Raw genomic sequence first — 15,883 nt, 5'->3', positions numbered from 1 at the left:
TATGTAAGAAAAAAAGGAGATTTATTACATCTGAAAAATACAAGGATATGATGAATTTATTACCATATATACCTCCCGTTCATCATGAATTTTTTAAAATGTTAAATCTTGAATAAAATTCAAATTGATTATACCTACGTATAAACTGAAATATATAATTTCATTGAAATTCTTAATAAAACTAAATTGTTAGTTGTTATGTTATATTTTCTAATAGAATATTCTTGGTTTATTTCCCTTTTTATCAAATGAATAAATATTTATAAAAATTTGAACAGTATTTTGTTTTTATAGTTAAAAAAAGGCTGATGCAACTGAAATATTATTTCCTAATTAAATGAATGATTACAATAATTCTTTAATCTTGAAAGTGAAGCAAGTCAATTAAGTTATAATGGAACTCTTATTTTTTTAGTCAGCACTGTAAACACTATTGGATTATAAACCTACATTATCTGGTACCACAAAATACAAAAAATATATCTATTAATACTTACCAATATTTTTAAATTTATTGGAACGCAAACCTTTAAATATCTCGCAATAACAAAAAATGGACTTGCCTTATTTTCAAAATAAACGGCTCACAAATATATATTAGTCTAATGTATATTTTAATTAACTTCCTTTTTTTAACTTAGCATATGTTTATTAAAAAATATTTATTTAAAATTAGCATATGTTACTTTATTCGAAAATGTTATCCCATTTTCTGATCCAATCCCATTGTTTTTTTTAACTAAATTATTACTAATACGGTTTCTAAGAAATTGCTGACGCTTTAACTTTTCATGCACCGAGAGAAGCGATAACCTTTCCTAAATCAAAAAAATTCCGAAAAGAATCTCTTAGTAAAGTATGTATATATATATATATCAACCTTGGAGCCTCTAGGCAGCTATTTACTTTACCTATATACTAATCCGATTCTGTCAGGCAATAACTATTTATTGGATTACTATATGTCTGATTTCAATTACTGATGTCCGTGATAATGATCGGGGTTCATCATGTCCGTAATTATAGTAACGCATGCAGCGAGAGGGGAAATGGATTGCAAGAGGGAAAATTAGACATACTCGAAAACGTCATTCCTCTAATGACAGAAAACTCACTGCTTACACACATTATAAAACTTCATGACATGTAAAACGATATTTTCGACAGTAAAATCCATTTATTTAGTATTCATATGAAGAAGATTCATCAAGCATAGGAATTGCAATACCGGGATACCGAATACCGGTATTTTGAGCCTTTTGTACAATTTTGTAATACCGGTATTCACAAGTTTAAACACCGTTTTTTCGGTATTTACGAGAAATTTTTAAAATTGTCTCCACTATATGTTTAGGGATGGCCAACATAGTAAAATAGTATACGTTTTTGTTTTTATGTCTCCCTAACGGGCGAAATGAATTAGACTGTGATTTTTGAAACTGAGAAATCCAATCCAAAAAGCAATCATCAACTTAAACCTGCAAATTAATTTTTCAGATAGTGAATTCGACTTAATATTCAAAACTATATCAGCTCTACTTCCAATAAAACTGGCTGTTGACGCATTATATCAGAGAGATTCTAATTTATTAACAGCTAATGCAACAATAAATTCCATGTTGCAGTCACTGAAGGAACAGCACACGTCACAATCTGAATTATTTATATATTACATTGAAAAATCGCACAGAAGAAAGGCATACCGAAATAGAAAATATCTTACGGTATTTACATAATTATAATGATATTAAAATCGAAAATGAAAAAGAAGAAAAGGGACTAACCAATTCAAATCTGATCACGTTTATAGTAATTTTTCTTAAAATTCTTTTTCCACAAACCTATCCACTTTCAGAAGATTTCGGTACAGTTATCGAAGATTATGATGACACTACTGTCGATAGTGAAAAGGAATTGTCTCTTGAACAAAAATTAGAATTGGCGATACATCAAAAAATGGCAACAAACCAAAATACAATACAGAAACCAGATATATCCAAAACCATCCAAAGAGAAATCGATTTATTTGAAGATAAAGGATTTAAAGGTAAATACTGGGAAAAAGTATATCGCGCGTTGCTAACAGAACCACTAATTAGCGTAGATGCCGAAAGAGCGTCGGCAGCTGGTAAATTTTGCACAAAATTGCGTTCCAGGCTTAATGACAGTAGAATTGATGCATTATGTTTTTTAAGATCACATTTCAAAAATTTGTAGACTGAATAGTGATATTTACACTTTTTTGTCATTTAAATAAATAAGATGTTCAATTTACTTTTTTTGTGATTCTTTATATACTGTTATAATTTATATGTTACAAATTATTTTTTGTGATATTTACACTCTCTAATAAAACTAGCAAATAAAACAAAGAAACACCTGTGTTTTCTTTCTTTTTCTAATATTTCTAATACCGGTATTAAAACCGGTATCCCGGTATTAAGATCTAAAAAATACCGAATAACGGTATTGAAATTTTGGTCCGATATTGCAATCCCTAATCAAGCAGTTAGAAAACAGTTGACTGTTAGAGCGAAATCCATTCTATTTTGTCCAAAGTTTTAAGGGGGAAAAAAATAAAATATCGGGGGAAAATTCCTAGATAAACCAACACCAAGCATACAGAAAAAATTGTGGGTTGAGTTATCGTATTGCTCTGATATCAATCCTATTTCTGGAAGGACTCATATTGAACACTTGTATTTAAGTTAAATTCAAACTTTCCATTTTGATTTTTGATTTCCGCTATACAACAAAGAGCACTTTGAATTGTTTTGTTTTCTTTTAACAGACCTTCAAAGTTGATATATTCACTCTATATATTATACTTTAAACTCCCAAGGTTCTTCAAATCTCCAAATTTGTCTAGATTTAAATGAAATATATATATATATATATATATATATATATATATATATATATATATATATATATATATATATATATATATATATATATATATATATATATATATATATATATATATATATATATATATATATATATATATATATATATGATAACTCTAACTATCTATTGTCTCACACTATTCTATGACCTCATTTTTTTTTTTACCCTTTTGCAAAATGCACAATGGATTCAAAAATTAAATAGGGTGATGCACATGTGTATGAACTGAAGCATGAAATGACACCATTACAATATGCATATAGTATAATAGCATATAATAATTGTTGGTATCAAGTGAGTATACCAAAAAAAAAAAAAATGTGCGTTTTAATGTAATTGAAACATCAAGAGGTTAACAAATAAAAAGATTTAATGAAGACTTTATGAAATATACATAACTTCACAGTTTACTGCTTTCCTTGCGGAGAGAACAATAAATTTACTAACAACATAAATAAGAAATGACAACTAATCACAGTAGTGAGATTAAATTTGAATATTTTCATACTTCCTAATTAGAAGAAACAACAACACATGAGTTACATTTCAGAAACCAATAAATCTATTAGTATATCCAATAATAATGTACATTTAACAAAAAATGCTTCCTCTGGTTTTTACTTTCTCGTATAAGAAGCACAGAGAAAGTACTATAATCGTCAAAAAATTTGAACTCGAGATATTGACGAATCTATACGCTTAAGATCTTCATGAATACAAAAATACTTCATGATTATAAAACACATTTTTGGAAAGTGACTGTCTGTCTGCCCATCCGTCCGTCTGTCTATGAAAATGATAACTCAAAATATGAAAAAGATAATTCAAAAACGTTTTGAGTTAGACGGCTGAAATATATGGGTTTATGCCCAAAATTGTAGATTTATATCAAATTTCGAACGAAATCCATTCAGAGGAAGTCTGTCTGTCCGACTGTCCGAATATTAACACGATAACTACAAAATGAAAAGAGTTAGTAGGACGAAATTCGATGCACAAATTTAGCATCTATAGTGCAGATACCTGTCAAATTTTGAGCAAAATCCAAAAAAAAAAGTTCTTTGTCAATAGGTTTGTACTTTCAGAAACATGTAAAAGCGATAAATCAAAATCGCAGAGACTTAAATATTATATTTGGTATGATTTTGTGACTAAAAGTACAGTTTTGTGTCAAATTTTTATTTCAATATGCGTCTAAAACACAAATTCTATTTTCGGAAACTTTTAACCACAAGCCATAGATTAATCGCCAGAAAAAAATCTCCAAGGATCATAGGATAGATTCATTAAAGATACTAAATGCACACCAAAGGTTAATATTTCGTAACTAATGAACGCCAATGCCATGCAAGGCGTTTCCTAGAATATCACTTTTTAATAGAGACTATATGAGAACGTTTATGGGAGACTACTATAGTTGGTTTTAATATACATGTAACAAAGTTGTTAATGTATTTTTAAAAATGTATTATTATTTCTGTTCAAAGTAAAATGCAGATCCGTTTTCAATACCCAAAACATTTCATGAAAAGTAAATCCAACGTGCAAATCGAGGGTTCACCAATTCACTCAACGTTCTTAAAATTGAAACTTCCGAATTCTCAATGTTTCTTACAAGAACGGCATGAAAACCGCGTTTCGAGCCCTTCACCTACATCCCAGCCAGTGGAAATTTTTCTCCCTTTGGGTCAGTCGCAAGTTCATCCCGCGAGAAATACTTTCGCGCGCTTGATGAGCAGCCAGAGTCCGAAGGGTCAGCCGCCGAGTACCTGGATGACCCAGAAAAGAAGCGAGCCGGACAGCTCAGTTGGACGAACGATCTGGATCACTGGAAGCACGCGACACGTTGCACGAACCTGAGGATATCATTTGCATTGCCCTCAAAAGGCAGTTTTTTTCTCCAAGACTAAAAAAATCAATGTATGGATTTACAAGCTAAATGCAACACTGGAAGTTGCAAGCGTTAAAAATGTTTAAAAGCACGATCTAATTTTTTTTCAAATTTTAATTTATAAATAATATATATATAGTACTAATACTTTTCGTGGTGTTTTTTTTTTTTTTTTTTTTTTTTTTTTTTTGCATAAAATAGATATTTTATGTTCATGATGTATAAACGTTTGCATTTGTTTACATTTCGTCAGCTGCAAACCAAGAAACTGTCCAATGTTAACTGATGAAACTACATTCTTGAAAAGATCAATATCAGAATCTTAAACGGGTTTATTTTCATAATTCATAATTACTAATGCAGTGACAACTGATAAACTAGAATAAATTTTCATGAAAAAAAATGGATGAATTGGATTTGGATTCTTTGGTAATAATAAAAAAAAAAAAAAATAAATAATAATAATTATAAAAATCGCCATTGGTTAAAACAGCAATTCTAAAAATTAAGCAATCTCGGAGTTTTCACTTGAAAATGCAACCACTTCTGTTTTCTAAAATATCTCAATTCGATACAATTTTTATTTCTGTAACATCTTATTATTTACTTTTTACACATGAAAATAATAAATGCGAATAAAATGAAAAATAGATTGTTAATTTGTGTGAGATATGAGAATTCAATTAACAATATTTTATCAAGATAATTTTTTTGTAAAAATTATCAAATAATCCTTTAAAAAAAGATAAATTGAAACGATAATTTTAAAAAGATAAATGGAATAGTTTCTCTTTCAAATATCGTTTGCTACACAAAATTAATTTATTCCTAATTTGATTTTTAGTTCTTTTAAGCAGAATTAAAATCAAAATGTTTCTGCACTCGGAAAGATCATTCTTTGTCTATTTCTTAAAAATATATAAAAGAATCTGGCGTAGAATGTATTTTTAGAACAACTGTAAATATTTTTCATGCAGCCGAAAACGACAAATTCGAACAAACTTGACTTAGTAAATAAAATCAGAAAGAAAAAAAAAAGACATCGAATTTTGTAAGCGTCTGTCTGACTTACATTGACCAAATAATAAAAATATCTATAAATCAACTTGTCATGACGGATTTTATAGAAGTAAAATATTACAGGTGGCATCTGTAAAAGTTTCAAAAATCCTTTAAAAAATTTTTAAATCTTAATTTTTTTTTTTTTTTTTTTTTTTTTTCCTATTTGGAATTCATTCTTTCTCTCAATATTGATGAGCAAAGTGCAGAAGGGAGGAGGGGGGGGGATGTAAGTGAAGACTTTTCCTGGAGAAATGAGGTATATCGACCCCAAAGACTGTCTCGCCCCAGTCTCGACTGAGTCCAGCGAAATTAAATCAAACATTCACCCCATTCAGTCTAGAATGCACCAAGAAAATATATTGCAGCCAGTCTGTTAAATCAACAGCCAAAAAACTTCCTGGAGGCGCCGTATAAACTCATAAGAATTATGAGATATTTTTTTTTTTCTTCTTTTTAATCATTTCTGAAAAACGCCGCCACAAATACTTTATTTAATACAGGGTGTTACAAAAGATCGCACACGAATTTTAAGAATTATCAAGAAAGGTAGGTTACAACAGAACATGAAGTCACAAATGTGAAGTGTGACAGCTACACTGAATTAGGTGCTAGTTACTTCGTAAGAGAAAATCGTTCTTTCTCGGATATGTAAACTCAGGGCATATTAAATTTATTAATAGGAGTCAAACGTTATCATGTTGATGTGTTATGAAAATTTCCAACCAAGGAATCCATTCCAAGTGACATCCTTATTATTCTATTACAATTCAAAATCACATTGTCAATATTGATTGGCGCAAAAGTGAGTTCATAGTTAACAAACTAAAGCTTAAAAAAATTACATATTTTGATATTAGTGTTAAGAAATATTCATACAAGAACAAAAAAAAAAAAAAAAAAAAAAAAAAAAATTGGTGTTCTGAAAATCTATAAACAAATCAATGTTTGATTTTCTAATCCTTTCTATAAAAAAAAGTAAGTAAACATGCTCAATACATGAAGAAACATTAACACATGCAGTAGAAAATGTAAGCAAAGCCAATGGTCAAAAATCGAATCGCCAATAAAAAAAATAATAATAAAAATAAAAGAATATTTATTTTTAGCTTCCTATATTTAACCGCAGAGAAGGATAGAATTTAGAAGTGAAATCAGAAAATTGGAACCAGTGTCCCCCACCTCCCCCGCATTTTATTTTAACCAATTATTTCATTTTTATTAAATAATAATAAAAATAAAAGGATATTTATTTTAGCTTCCTATATTTAACAGCAGAAAAGGAGCAAAAAAAAAAAAAAAAAAAAAAAAAAAAAAAAACAGAATAGGATTTAGAAGTGAAATCAGAAAATTGGAACCAGTCCCCCCACCCCACCCCCACATTTTATTTAAACCAATTATTTCATTTTTATTAAATAATAATAAAAATAAAAGGATATTTATTTTAGCTTCCTATACTTACCAGCAGAGAAGGAGCAAAAAAAAAAAAAAAAAAAAAAAAAATTAAACAGATAGAATTTAGAAGTGAAATTAGAAAATTGGAACATTATTTTAACTAATATAGATTACGGCAAATATTTCTAGATCAAGCACGATTTAAATGGGTGAAAAAGAAAGGTTGATATAAAAAGCAACAGCGGCATGTCCAGTTTTATGCAAAAATTTAATTAAAAGTTTTAATGTATTGATCAGCATTTAATGAATCAATGGAATGAGTTATTTTTATAATTGATGTGTTTAGTTAATAAATTTAGAAAGCATTAATCATTAAAAATTATAAGCAAATTTCATTGCTGAATATCATTTAGATGAGTTTTTTCCCCTATCGATTTAAATCGAAAATGGACATAGAACTACAACTGCAGTCACAAAATCACATTCCAAATGTTATATATGTAAATCATTGCATTTTTGTTATCGTGTTTCTGAAATTACAGACTAATAGATGTTCAACCCTTTGTTGGATTTGTCTCAAAACATGATAGATGTTTACAATATAAACGTTAAATCTGTGTACTAAATTTTATCTATCTAGCTCTCTTCGTTTTATAGATATCGTGTTAACTTATATTCGAAGAGTCGGACAAACATACTACCTTTGAACGGAGTTTGCTCAAAATTTGATAGATACCAGCAAATTTGATGTGAAAGTCGTATACCAAATTTCGTTCGTCTAGCTCAAAGCGTGTTTGGATTATCACAGACAGGAATATTGATAGATATAATGCCGAAAAAGCGTTTTTCGAACTCAGGGAGCTCTGAAACAGGAGATTCGTCAAAATCTCGAGTTCGAATTTTGACGCAATTACAATACTTTTTTTATACTTCGCATATGAGAAAGTAATTACCTTGACAGAAAGAAAAGTATCAAATGCATAATCAATTATTTCTTTAGAGTATGAACGTCTTAATTAAGCATCAAGCAAAACTGTTAACATCTACAAAATCTGTAAGAAAAAAAATGCAAGACCAAATAATATAATTTTCCGTAAGACAGTAAGTAATTATGAAAATTATGCATGAGACATCATAGTCACATGACAAACGTATCCTTATATACCATCTAATATGCAACCACACATCGTTTAATTATGTGCTAAAGCATTTCAAACTTTTAGCTCTTACAATATGGACAACAAATCACAAATTTAAATGAGTGCAGTGAATCTGATGCATATCGGCCTCCTGTTTCTCTATTTATTCGACTTCCTGACTCTAGAGTACACATTAACAAAAAAGAATGAAATGCATTTAAATTTATTATATCAAACATGCTCATTTTCTTCAATATATTTAATTTTGAAAGATTGATCAAGAAAACCAAGTACTTTTATTGCCAACAACATGAGATAAAGTAATGAAAAAAATAAAAAATGGCATTCATAAAGGGATGTTAAAGCCGCCAGGGGGGGGAGGGCAAGGGAGATACAGATGCCCCAGGAACAAATCTTAGAGAGAGTCATTTAGACAAATCATTAGTGCCCAAATGCCTCTTTTTGATAACAAATATCATGTGAGGCGGAAAAAATAATAATTCAATGTGCTGAAAGCCGTTTGGCCCTTCCTAAGTTAATGATGATGGCTAGGGACGAAAAAAAAATCATAATTTGTCCTCTATACCAAATGTATTAATGCACCAAGAGATAGTTACATTACTTAGGAGACTTGACTGTTTTCCACATTTTCTGTATTATCTTTCAGTATTTATGAGAGAATTAAATAAATTAAATAGAAATAAATATATAAATAATTAAAAATTACATGCAACCAATTTTGTTTCTTAAAAATTATTAAACAAAAATAATATTTTTTGCTTAACCCTTTAAAAGGCCATTTTTTTTCTAGTTGTGGCATATTAACATATTTTTAGAATTGAGATTGGCTTAAGAAAAGAGATTCATTTAACTTATTAGACAAATTTAATTTGATTAATTAATAATTAAGTAACAAATCAAAACACAGCATTTTGCTTGAGATAAGGAACTGAACCATCTAAGTTTCAGTCTTATTGAAAAATATGTCAGAACTTATATCAGTCTTCATAACTTTGTTCGAAAAACGATAAATTTGGTGCGAAGCATATTTCCCACGGCCCTTGAAAGGGTTAACTTAGTATGAAATATAATATCATTTTTAACAAGTATTGTTACAATGCATAATAGGAAAAATAACATCGCCCAACGTGGGGCTCGAACCCACGACCCCGAGATTAAGAGTCTCGTGCTCTACCGACTGAGCTAGCCGGGCGCTGCTAAATTTTGCAAATAAGATGAATAAAAATTTAAATAAATAATGATATATCAATTTATTTTATAATTGTTAAGATGTATAAGTGTTACATAACAATTAGTCTATTAAGACTACCAAAATGGAAATAATTATTTCTATTTCATCACACTATTAAAAAATGATTAAAGTATAATCATTCCGAAGCAAAAGTAATACTACTGTTTCTTAAGGTTTTGAAATGTTCCAAAAATTCGGTATGATTTTACAGAAAATTTAAAGAAAAGAAAACAAATAACAGTAAAAATATTTTATCGTTAACAAGAGTAATACACATCCCTGGCGCCATCTCTTGGTGATTATTGAAAAAACAAGCAGTAGATTAATCGAATTCCACTTTGATATTCTTTTGCTTATATTAATTTATTTTATTATGAAATGCATCGAATTACAAATAAACAACTTATAATTTTCTTTAAATGAATCTAATGCAGTAAAACGAGCTATAAAAATAAACTTTTTGTAAAATAAATATTTTTTAATAAAATCTAAACATTGTTTTTTATCCATAAAATTCGTTAGTAATTGAAATTTATTTCTCACTAACAAGGAAAAAAAAATAATCAAAATTAAGATACTAAACAAAATTTAAATGTTTCACAATGGATATAAATAATTAGCTTTTAAATTATACTATAGTCATTTAATGTCATTTTTTTAAATATTTTAAAACAAAATTTAAATAGAGTAATACATATTTTTGAAATAAATATATTCTTTAACAAAAGGTATTGATGTAAGTAAAACATTTCACAAGCAATTAGTAAATTAAATTCATATTGATTCATAACAAAAAATAAATTACTTCATTCAAAAAAATATGACACAGGTTCCACTACTGACTTATTAAATGAATTTTCACTTAAATTTTGTATCAGGAAGTATTCGATTTTTATCAGTTTGAATTGCTAAAACTAATGTTACGTTTGATTTGTATTAACATTTAGGAAAAATAAGTAAAATTTTAAAATGCCAAAACAATTTTTCATGCGAATTTAAAGAAGCTTCTCATAAGTTCTATATTATATAATATTAAAGCAAAGGTAATATTAATTCATCAAAAGTCGCAAATGTTCCAGTTTTATTAATTTATGATGCATCCTAAATTATACTTTACCGTCTACTTTTAAAATCAAAGTCATTGTGTCGAAAATATAAGCACATCAAAATAATTTAAAAAGTAAGCAATCGGAAAATGTCCTAAACGAAGGTCAAATAAAGCATGTGTAACAATACAAAAATGATTTTTTTTTTTTTTTTCAATTTTTCCTTTTATTGAAGACTAAATTTCTATACCAATCATGAAAAACACTTACCATTTTTAAGCTCATGAGTAACTATTCGTTCACGTTTATTGCGTGTATTAATACAGTTCGATGCCATAGGAAAAACAGGTGGTTTCAGTAAGAGAGAATTTCATATACAAATAAAGCTCACACTGCACAGAATCATGCGTAGGTTTTTGCATTAGACATCATATTCGGGATACGTATATCTGAAATTTGGGTTTCCAAAGTTACTACTGAAATATTTGCATATCTGAAGTTCCTATGAGTTAAAAGATTCAAGTATCATGCAATTTACGCCGTAATTTATTTGGGCGTTGCGAGATTACAGCACTGTCAAACGAAAAGTTCGCTTTCCCCTAGTTTCCTATGAGTATGGACTAGACTCCGTCGTTTGGCCTTGGCGCTTTTTCTACCAGTGGAACTTCTGCGTTTTCGTCTAACAGATAACGGAGCGATCGTTCGTTACTTCTCTTTATAATTTGATACCGGTAGAAACAGGTAGTTTAATCGAGATGCCTGCATAGTGACAAGAAAAGATTTTCATGACCTTATTTCTCGAACAGTTGTTGAATCCCAAAAATTATTTTGAAAAATTAGTAAACAAATCTAAATTTTATTAGTAAAAATTTTATTCAAAAATATTAAAATCTCTGCTTTATGTAAAATTAAAAGTATTAAAAAAGAAACCGCATTTTGGAACCAACTAGTTTGTCCTATATCCATATTTTTTATTTATTTAAATAGATCATTACTAATAAGATGTATTAATTCATAGAAATCGAAATTTATGAATGAAATGATTTTAGGCTGCCTTTTTTGAAGCAATAAAATACTTATTAAGGGAAGAAAAATAAAAATAAATATTCGAACTACGATCCTTTTAATCAATGTAAACTAACAAAACCAACATATAGCACAACGTAAAAATGAACAATGAATAGTAATGGGATTCAGTAATAAATATTAGAAACAAATCAATAAAAAATTTTAAAAAATTATTCCATTTTTCTTTATATTTTAATAATTTTCTTTAAGAAATAGATTAAAAAGCACTTAATTTAAAATAAGAGTCAAAATTAGTTAAAATTAATAAAATGAAAATAAAAATATATTCATAAAAAAACTAACTGATGTTATTTATGACAACAGAAAATTTCTGCTAGATTAATTAATTAAAAAATTTCATTAAAATTTGGGAGGGGGGGGGGAATAGAGATTTCAAAGCCTTTATGGTTCTCTCCAATAGTGAAAGTTCTCATTTTGTTAACTCTAAATCCAATCATGTCTTCTACCAAAAGAATCAAGACATTATTATTGTAGATTGATTTTTTTTTTCATTATTAAAGACATTGACAACTAATAGACATTTTTATCATTATTATTATAGACTGACAAAAGAAATGTGATTATTCAAAAATACCAAAGCAAATCAAGAATCTCCTTTTAAGAAAATTTCTAGTATTAAATTCAATATAAAATCTTTCCTATTAACAGTATAAATGTGTGTGTGTGTGCGTCCGTGTATGTGTACTGTAAGTAGTATATATAATGAATCTCCTTTTTAAAGAAGTTTAATATCCAAAAAAGTACATTTTGAAGATAACAACATTTAATTTGGTTAGAAAAAGTTAGTTAATTAAGAAGGTAATTTAGTTAATCAAGAAGAATAAACATAAGTTTAATAATAATTTCTTTTCTACTGAACATGAGAAGAAAATTCCGAGAAATGGAGATATTATCTCAAAAGCACAGAAAATCTTTTCTTCTTATTTCCGAGACGTGCATAAGCTAGATTCTCGGAAGATTTAAGCATGTTTATGAAATTGGGTCTGGACAGAGGGGAAAAAAATCAAGATTGAATCAACTTTATTTCATTAAAATCATAAAATGGTTTTAAACTACACAGATTGCCACCCAGAAAATTTTTTTGCACCTTTTCCACATTAAATCAAATTATTAAATATTATAGCAATTTCTATGTATAATTTTTTTCTTTACTACTTCCACAACAGATTTAATATGAAATAAAGTAATACCTCTGCATGTTAGACCAGATCAATCAAATAAAAAGAAAAATAGTTGGAACTAGATTGAAAGAATAAATAAATGCAGAGATTGTTGTTGGAATAGGATGGCCCTTGTAAAATTTAAAGCCTGAAACATATAAAATTGGATAAAATATAAAATCGCATGAAATTGAACTGTACATTCGAAAGTTTCAGTTTTTGTACATTATATATTTTTTTCTTTTGTTATTATCATCTTGTAATCAAGAAAACACAGGAAATATGCCAAAATCATTAAGTATGTAGAACAATTGAAAGTAAAGGAATATAATCTTCCTCTCATGTTATTTCCCACTTTTAAAACGAAGGTTTGTTTAACAATACATCTTCTTCGAAATTGCACTTCATAAAAATTGTCAAACCATTAGAAATTACCATTTAATGATTGCCACAGTAAATTTTTTGCGCGTTTGTTATAGAAACACAACATATTTTAAGAAATATAAATTTTAATATGTAAAAAAACCTACCAAATTTCATGCTACATTTTGCATTTTATATGTATGTATGTATGCATTATAATCATACATACATCATCATTATTTCCACTTATGTTATTAGCATTTCCCTCCTCAAATATTTAGAGTGGGCATTGTTTTTCAACCCTAGAAGAAAAGACTGTAGCAACGTCTATAAGATTATAACGTTTTGGGTTGGGATCCCTTTAGGAAATGAGACTCCGGCATAGGTCTAAGGTTACTGTACAGTTGTGCCATGGTTTGTGATAAATTTTAAATGCAAAATTTTGTATTGATTTTATAGAACAAGGATCAGATTAGGACATATTGCATCAAACACTCATTGATCCTGAATCTCATTTTAAAAATTCGATTAAAAACCTTTTTTAAAGCATGAAGAAGTAGAATATAGAAAGAAAGGAATAGTTGTCACACTTATGCACTGGTTAAAATGTTGTAAAAGTAACTCCGTTACTTATTGATATACACTATTTAACTGCTATCCATTTGTTAAGCAGTTAGATTACAAAAATTTTGAATGAATTTGAAGGTTTACAAATCATTTCATAGCATAAAAAGCACTCAATTGCAATATTTGTATACAATTTTATAATCTTATTTTTTAAAAAAATATTAAAACTAAATGCATATTTTCCACTCAATTTCCTAAAATGGAATAATTTAAAAAGCATTTCTGGTTTTATTTTTATTATTTTATAAATACCTTCACAAACTAACAATAAAATGAGACTGAAAGCATCCACATTTGGGGCAGTAGAAAAAAAAAGTGAGCTTGAAGCAAAGTGAATTCAATAAGTAGGCTCAAGATTATACCTTTCAACAAATTAATAACCATTTCCAAGTTGGTTATTAATTTGCTTAGATTATAATATCTAAATCAGTTATTAAGTTTTATTCAATATCAAAAATGAATTTTAAAATAAAATTAGCTTTAATTATATGAATCTGGCATTTTTTTTTTTAATTTTATATATTTCTTCCAAATGATTGCACAAACATTTTTCTAATAATGTATTATTTAAATTTTTCCTTTATTTTCTGTTTTAAATCAAAATTTGTAAAAATCATGCTACGAATAAATAAATTAAATAATTTATGCAAAAGGCAAAGTGAAAATAATAACACAAGCATTAAATAGATTCAGCTTATCGTGAATTAATTATAATTGATCAAAATAAGTTGTCATTAAATTACCACTTTACAAAATAAAGGAAAAAATGAATAAGTTTTTGTTGTTATTGATTTCAAATACATTAAAAACCCTGCTAAGCATTTACTTAAAATAGTGAATAAAAACCCATGGTTAAACTAAAACTTCAAATATTGTTATTTAAAAATAAGGGAAAAATAACATTGTGTATTATAATTTATTAAAAAACTTCAATAAATTTTAATTTCATTGTTTTCAAAAGAAACTCTTAGATTTATTTAAATCTGTACAATGCTTCAGATTATATAAAGATATTTATAAATTCTCCAACAAATTATTTACTACAATGGAAAAGAATATTTATAGCATTCATTGAGAGGAAATAATAGCTATAAAGTGTTAATCAGGAATGAGTTTTTAATAATCTATAGGACATATGCTAAATTTTAAGAAACCTTATCTTATTTTATCAACTATTCAAAGCATCAATTAATTTTAAACTGAAAAAAACAATTTATTGAAATTTAGGGGTAGTAATCAAAATTTTATATTCAGTTATTGGGATGGACATTTAAACAGTATTTAACATTTATATTTAGAAACTATAAGAAATATGTTGCTTACAAATTTCAAATAACAGGATTCGAAACATTTCGGAGTTCTTTGATAAGTTTCAAAAAAAAATTTCCAAATTGCTCATATAATTAACATTTTCAAATATTTCTGATATAAAAAGGCTTAATATTTTGGTTTAATAATTCAAATAAAAGAGTAATTTCAATAAATACATAATGAAACACAGTTAATCATTAAAAATACATTTGTTTAAAGCAGAAAAGTATTATCAAGAAATCAGTTTCTGTTTTAGTTTCATCTATTAGTTATTATTTTCAAATTTTATCATTATATTGATTTTTTTTTATAATTTTACATGCTCATTTAACTCGTAAGCATTACACAAGTTTCACAAAATAAAATGCCACCCCCCCTCCTCCCACTGTTATATCTTTTTAAGAATGATAATTTCACCAACAAGAAATTTTTATTAAACCAACAACAGACATACGAAGAATACATACTGATATTATTAATTGCAAAGCCTTCATAAATAGTATATTAATTCAAAATTTTACAGGAAATTGTTTTAGAAAATAACCTTATTGAATGCAATAAATTAATTCCCAAAAGTCTGTTATTCACACAAGACAAAGTCCTTTTACAATACACAAAAATAGGCCAGTGTTTACCAATTT

At 27.5% G+C, this 15,883-nt stretch overlaps 1 protein-coding gene and 1 non-coding gene across 2 annotated transcripts in view; both read right to left on the bottom strand.

The window, feature by feature from the left end:
- Positions 1-11,281, bottom strand: part of LOC129958291 (ribosomal protein S6 kinase alpha-5-like) — a 249,972-nt gene extending 238,691 nt beyond the window's left edge. Inside the window, exon 1 of the mRNA XM_056070705.1 lies at positions 10,963-11,281. Coding sequence (XP_055926680.1) covers positions 10,963-11,029 — 67 coding nt within the window. The 5' untranslated portion in view covers positions 11,030-11,281. The remainder of the gene's footprint in view (positions 1-10,962) is intronic.
- On the bottom strand, positions 9,535-9,607 carry Trnak-cuu (transfer RNA lysine (anticodon CUU)). Its single transcript has one exon. It is a non-coding gene; the product is annotated as a tRNA-Lys (tRNA).
- Positions 11,282-15,883: the final 4,602 nt, after the last annotated feature.

Source organism: Argiope bruennichi, chromosome 1 (genome assembly GCF_947563725.1).
Source record: "Argiope bruennichi chromosome 1, qqArgBrue1.1, whole genome shotgun sequence".
Taxonomy (NCBI): Eukaryota; Metazoa; Arthropoda; class Arachnida; order Araneae; family Araneidae; genus Argiope; species Argiope bruennichi.
The sequence above is the reverse complement of the archived record's forward strand: the minus strand, read 5'-3'. Positions and strand labels throughout refer to the sequence as shown.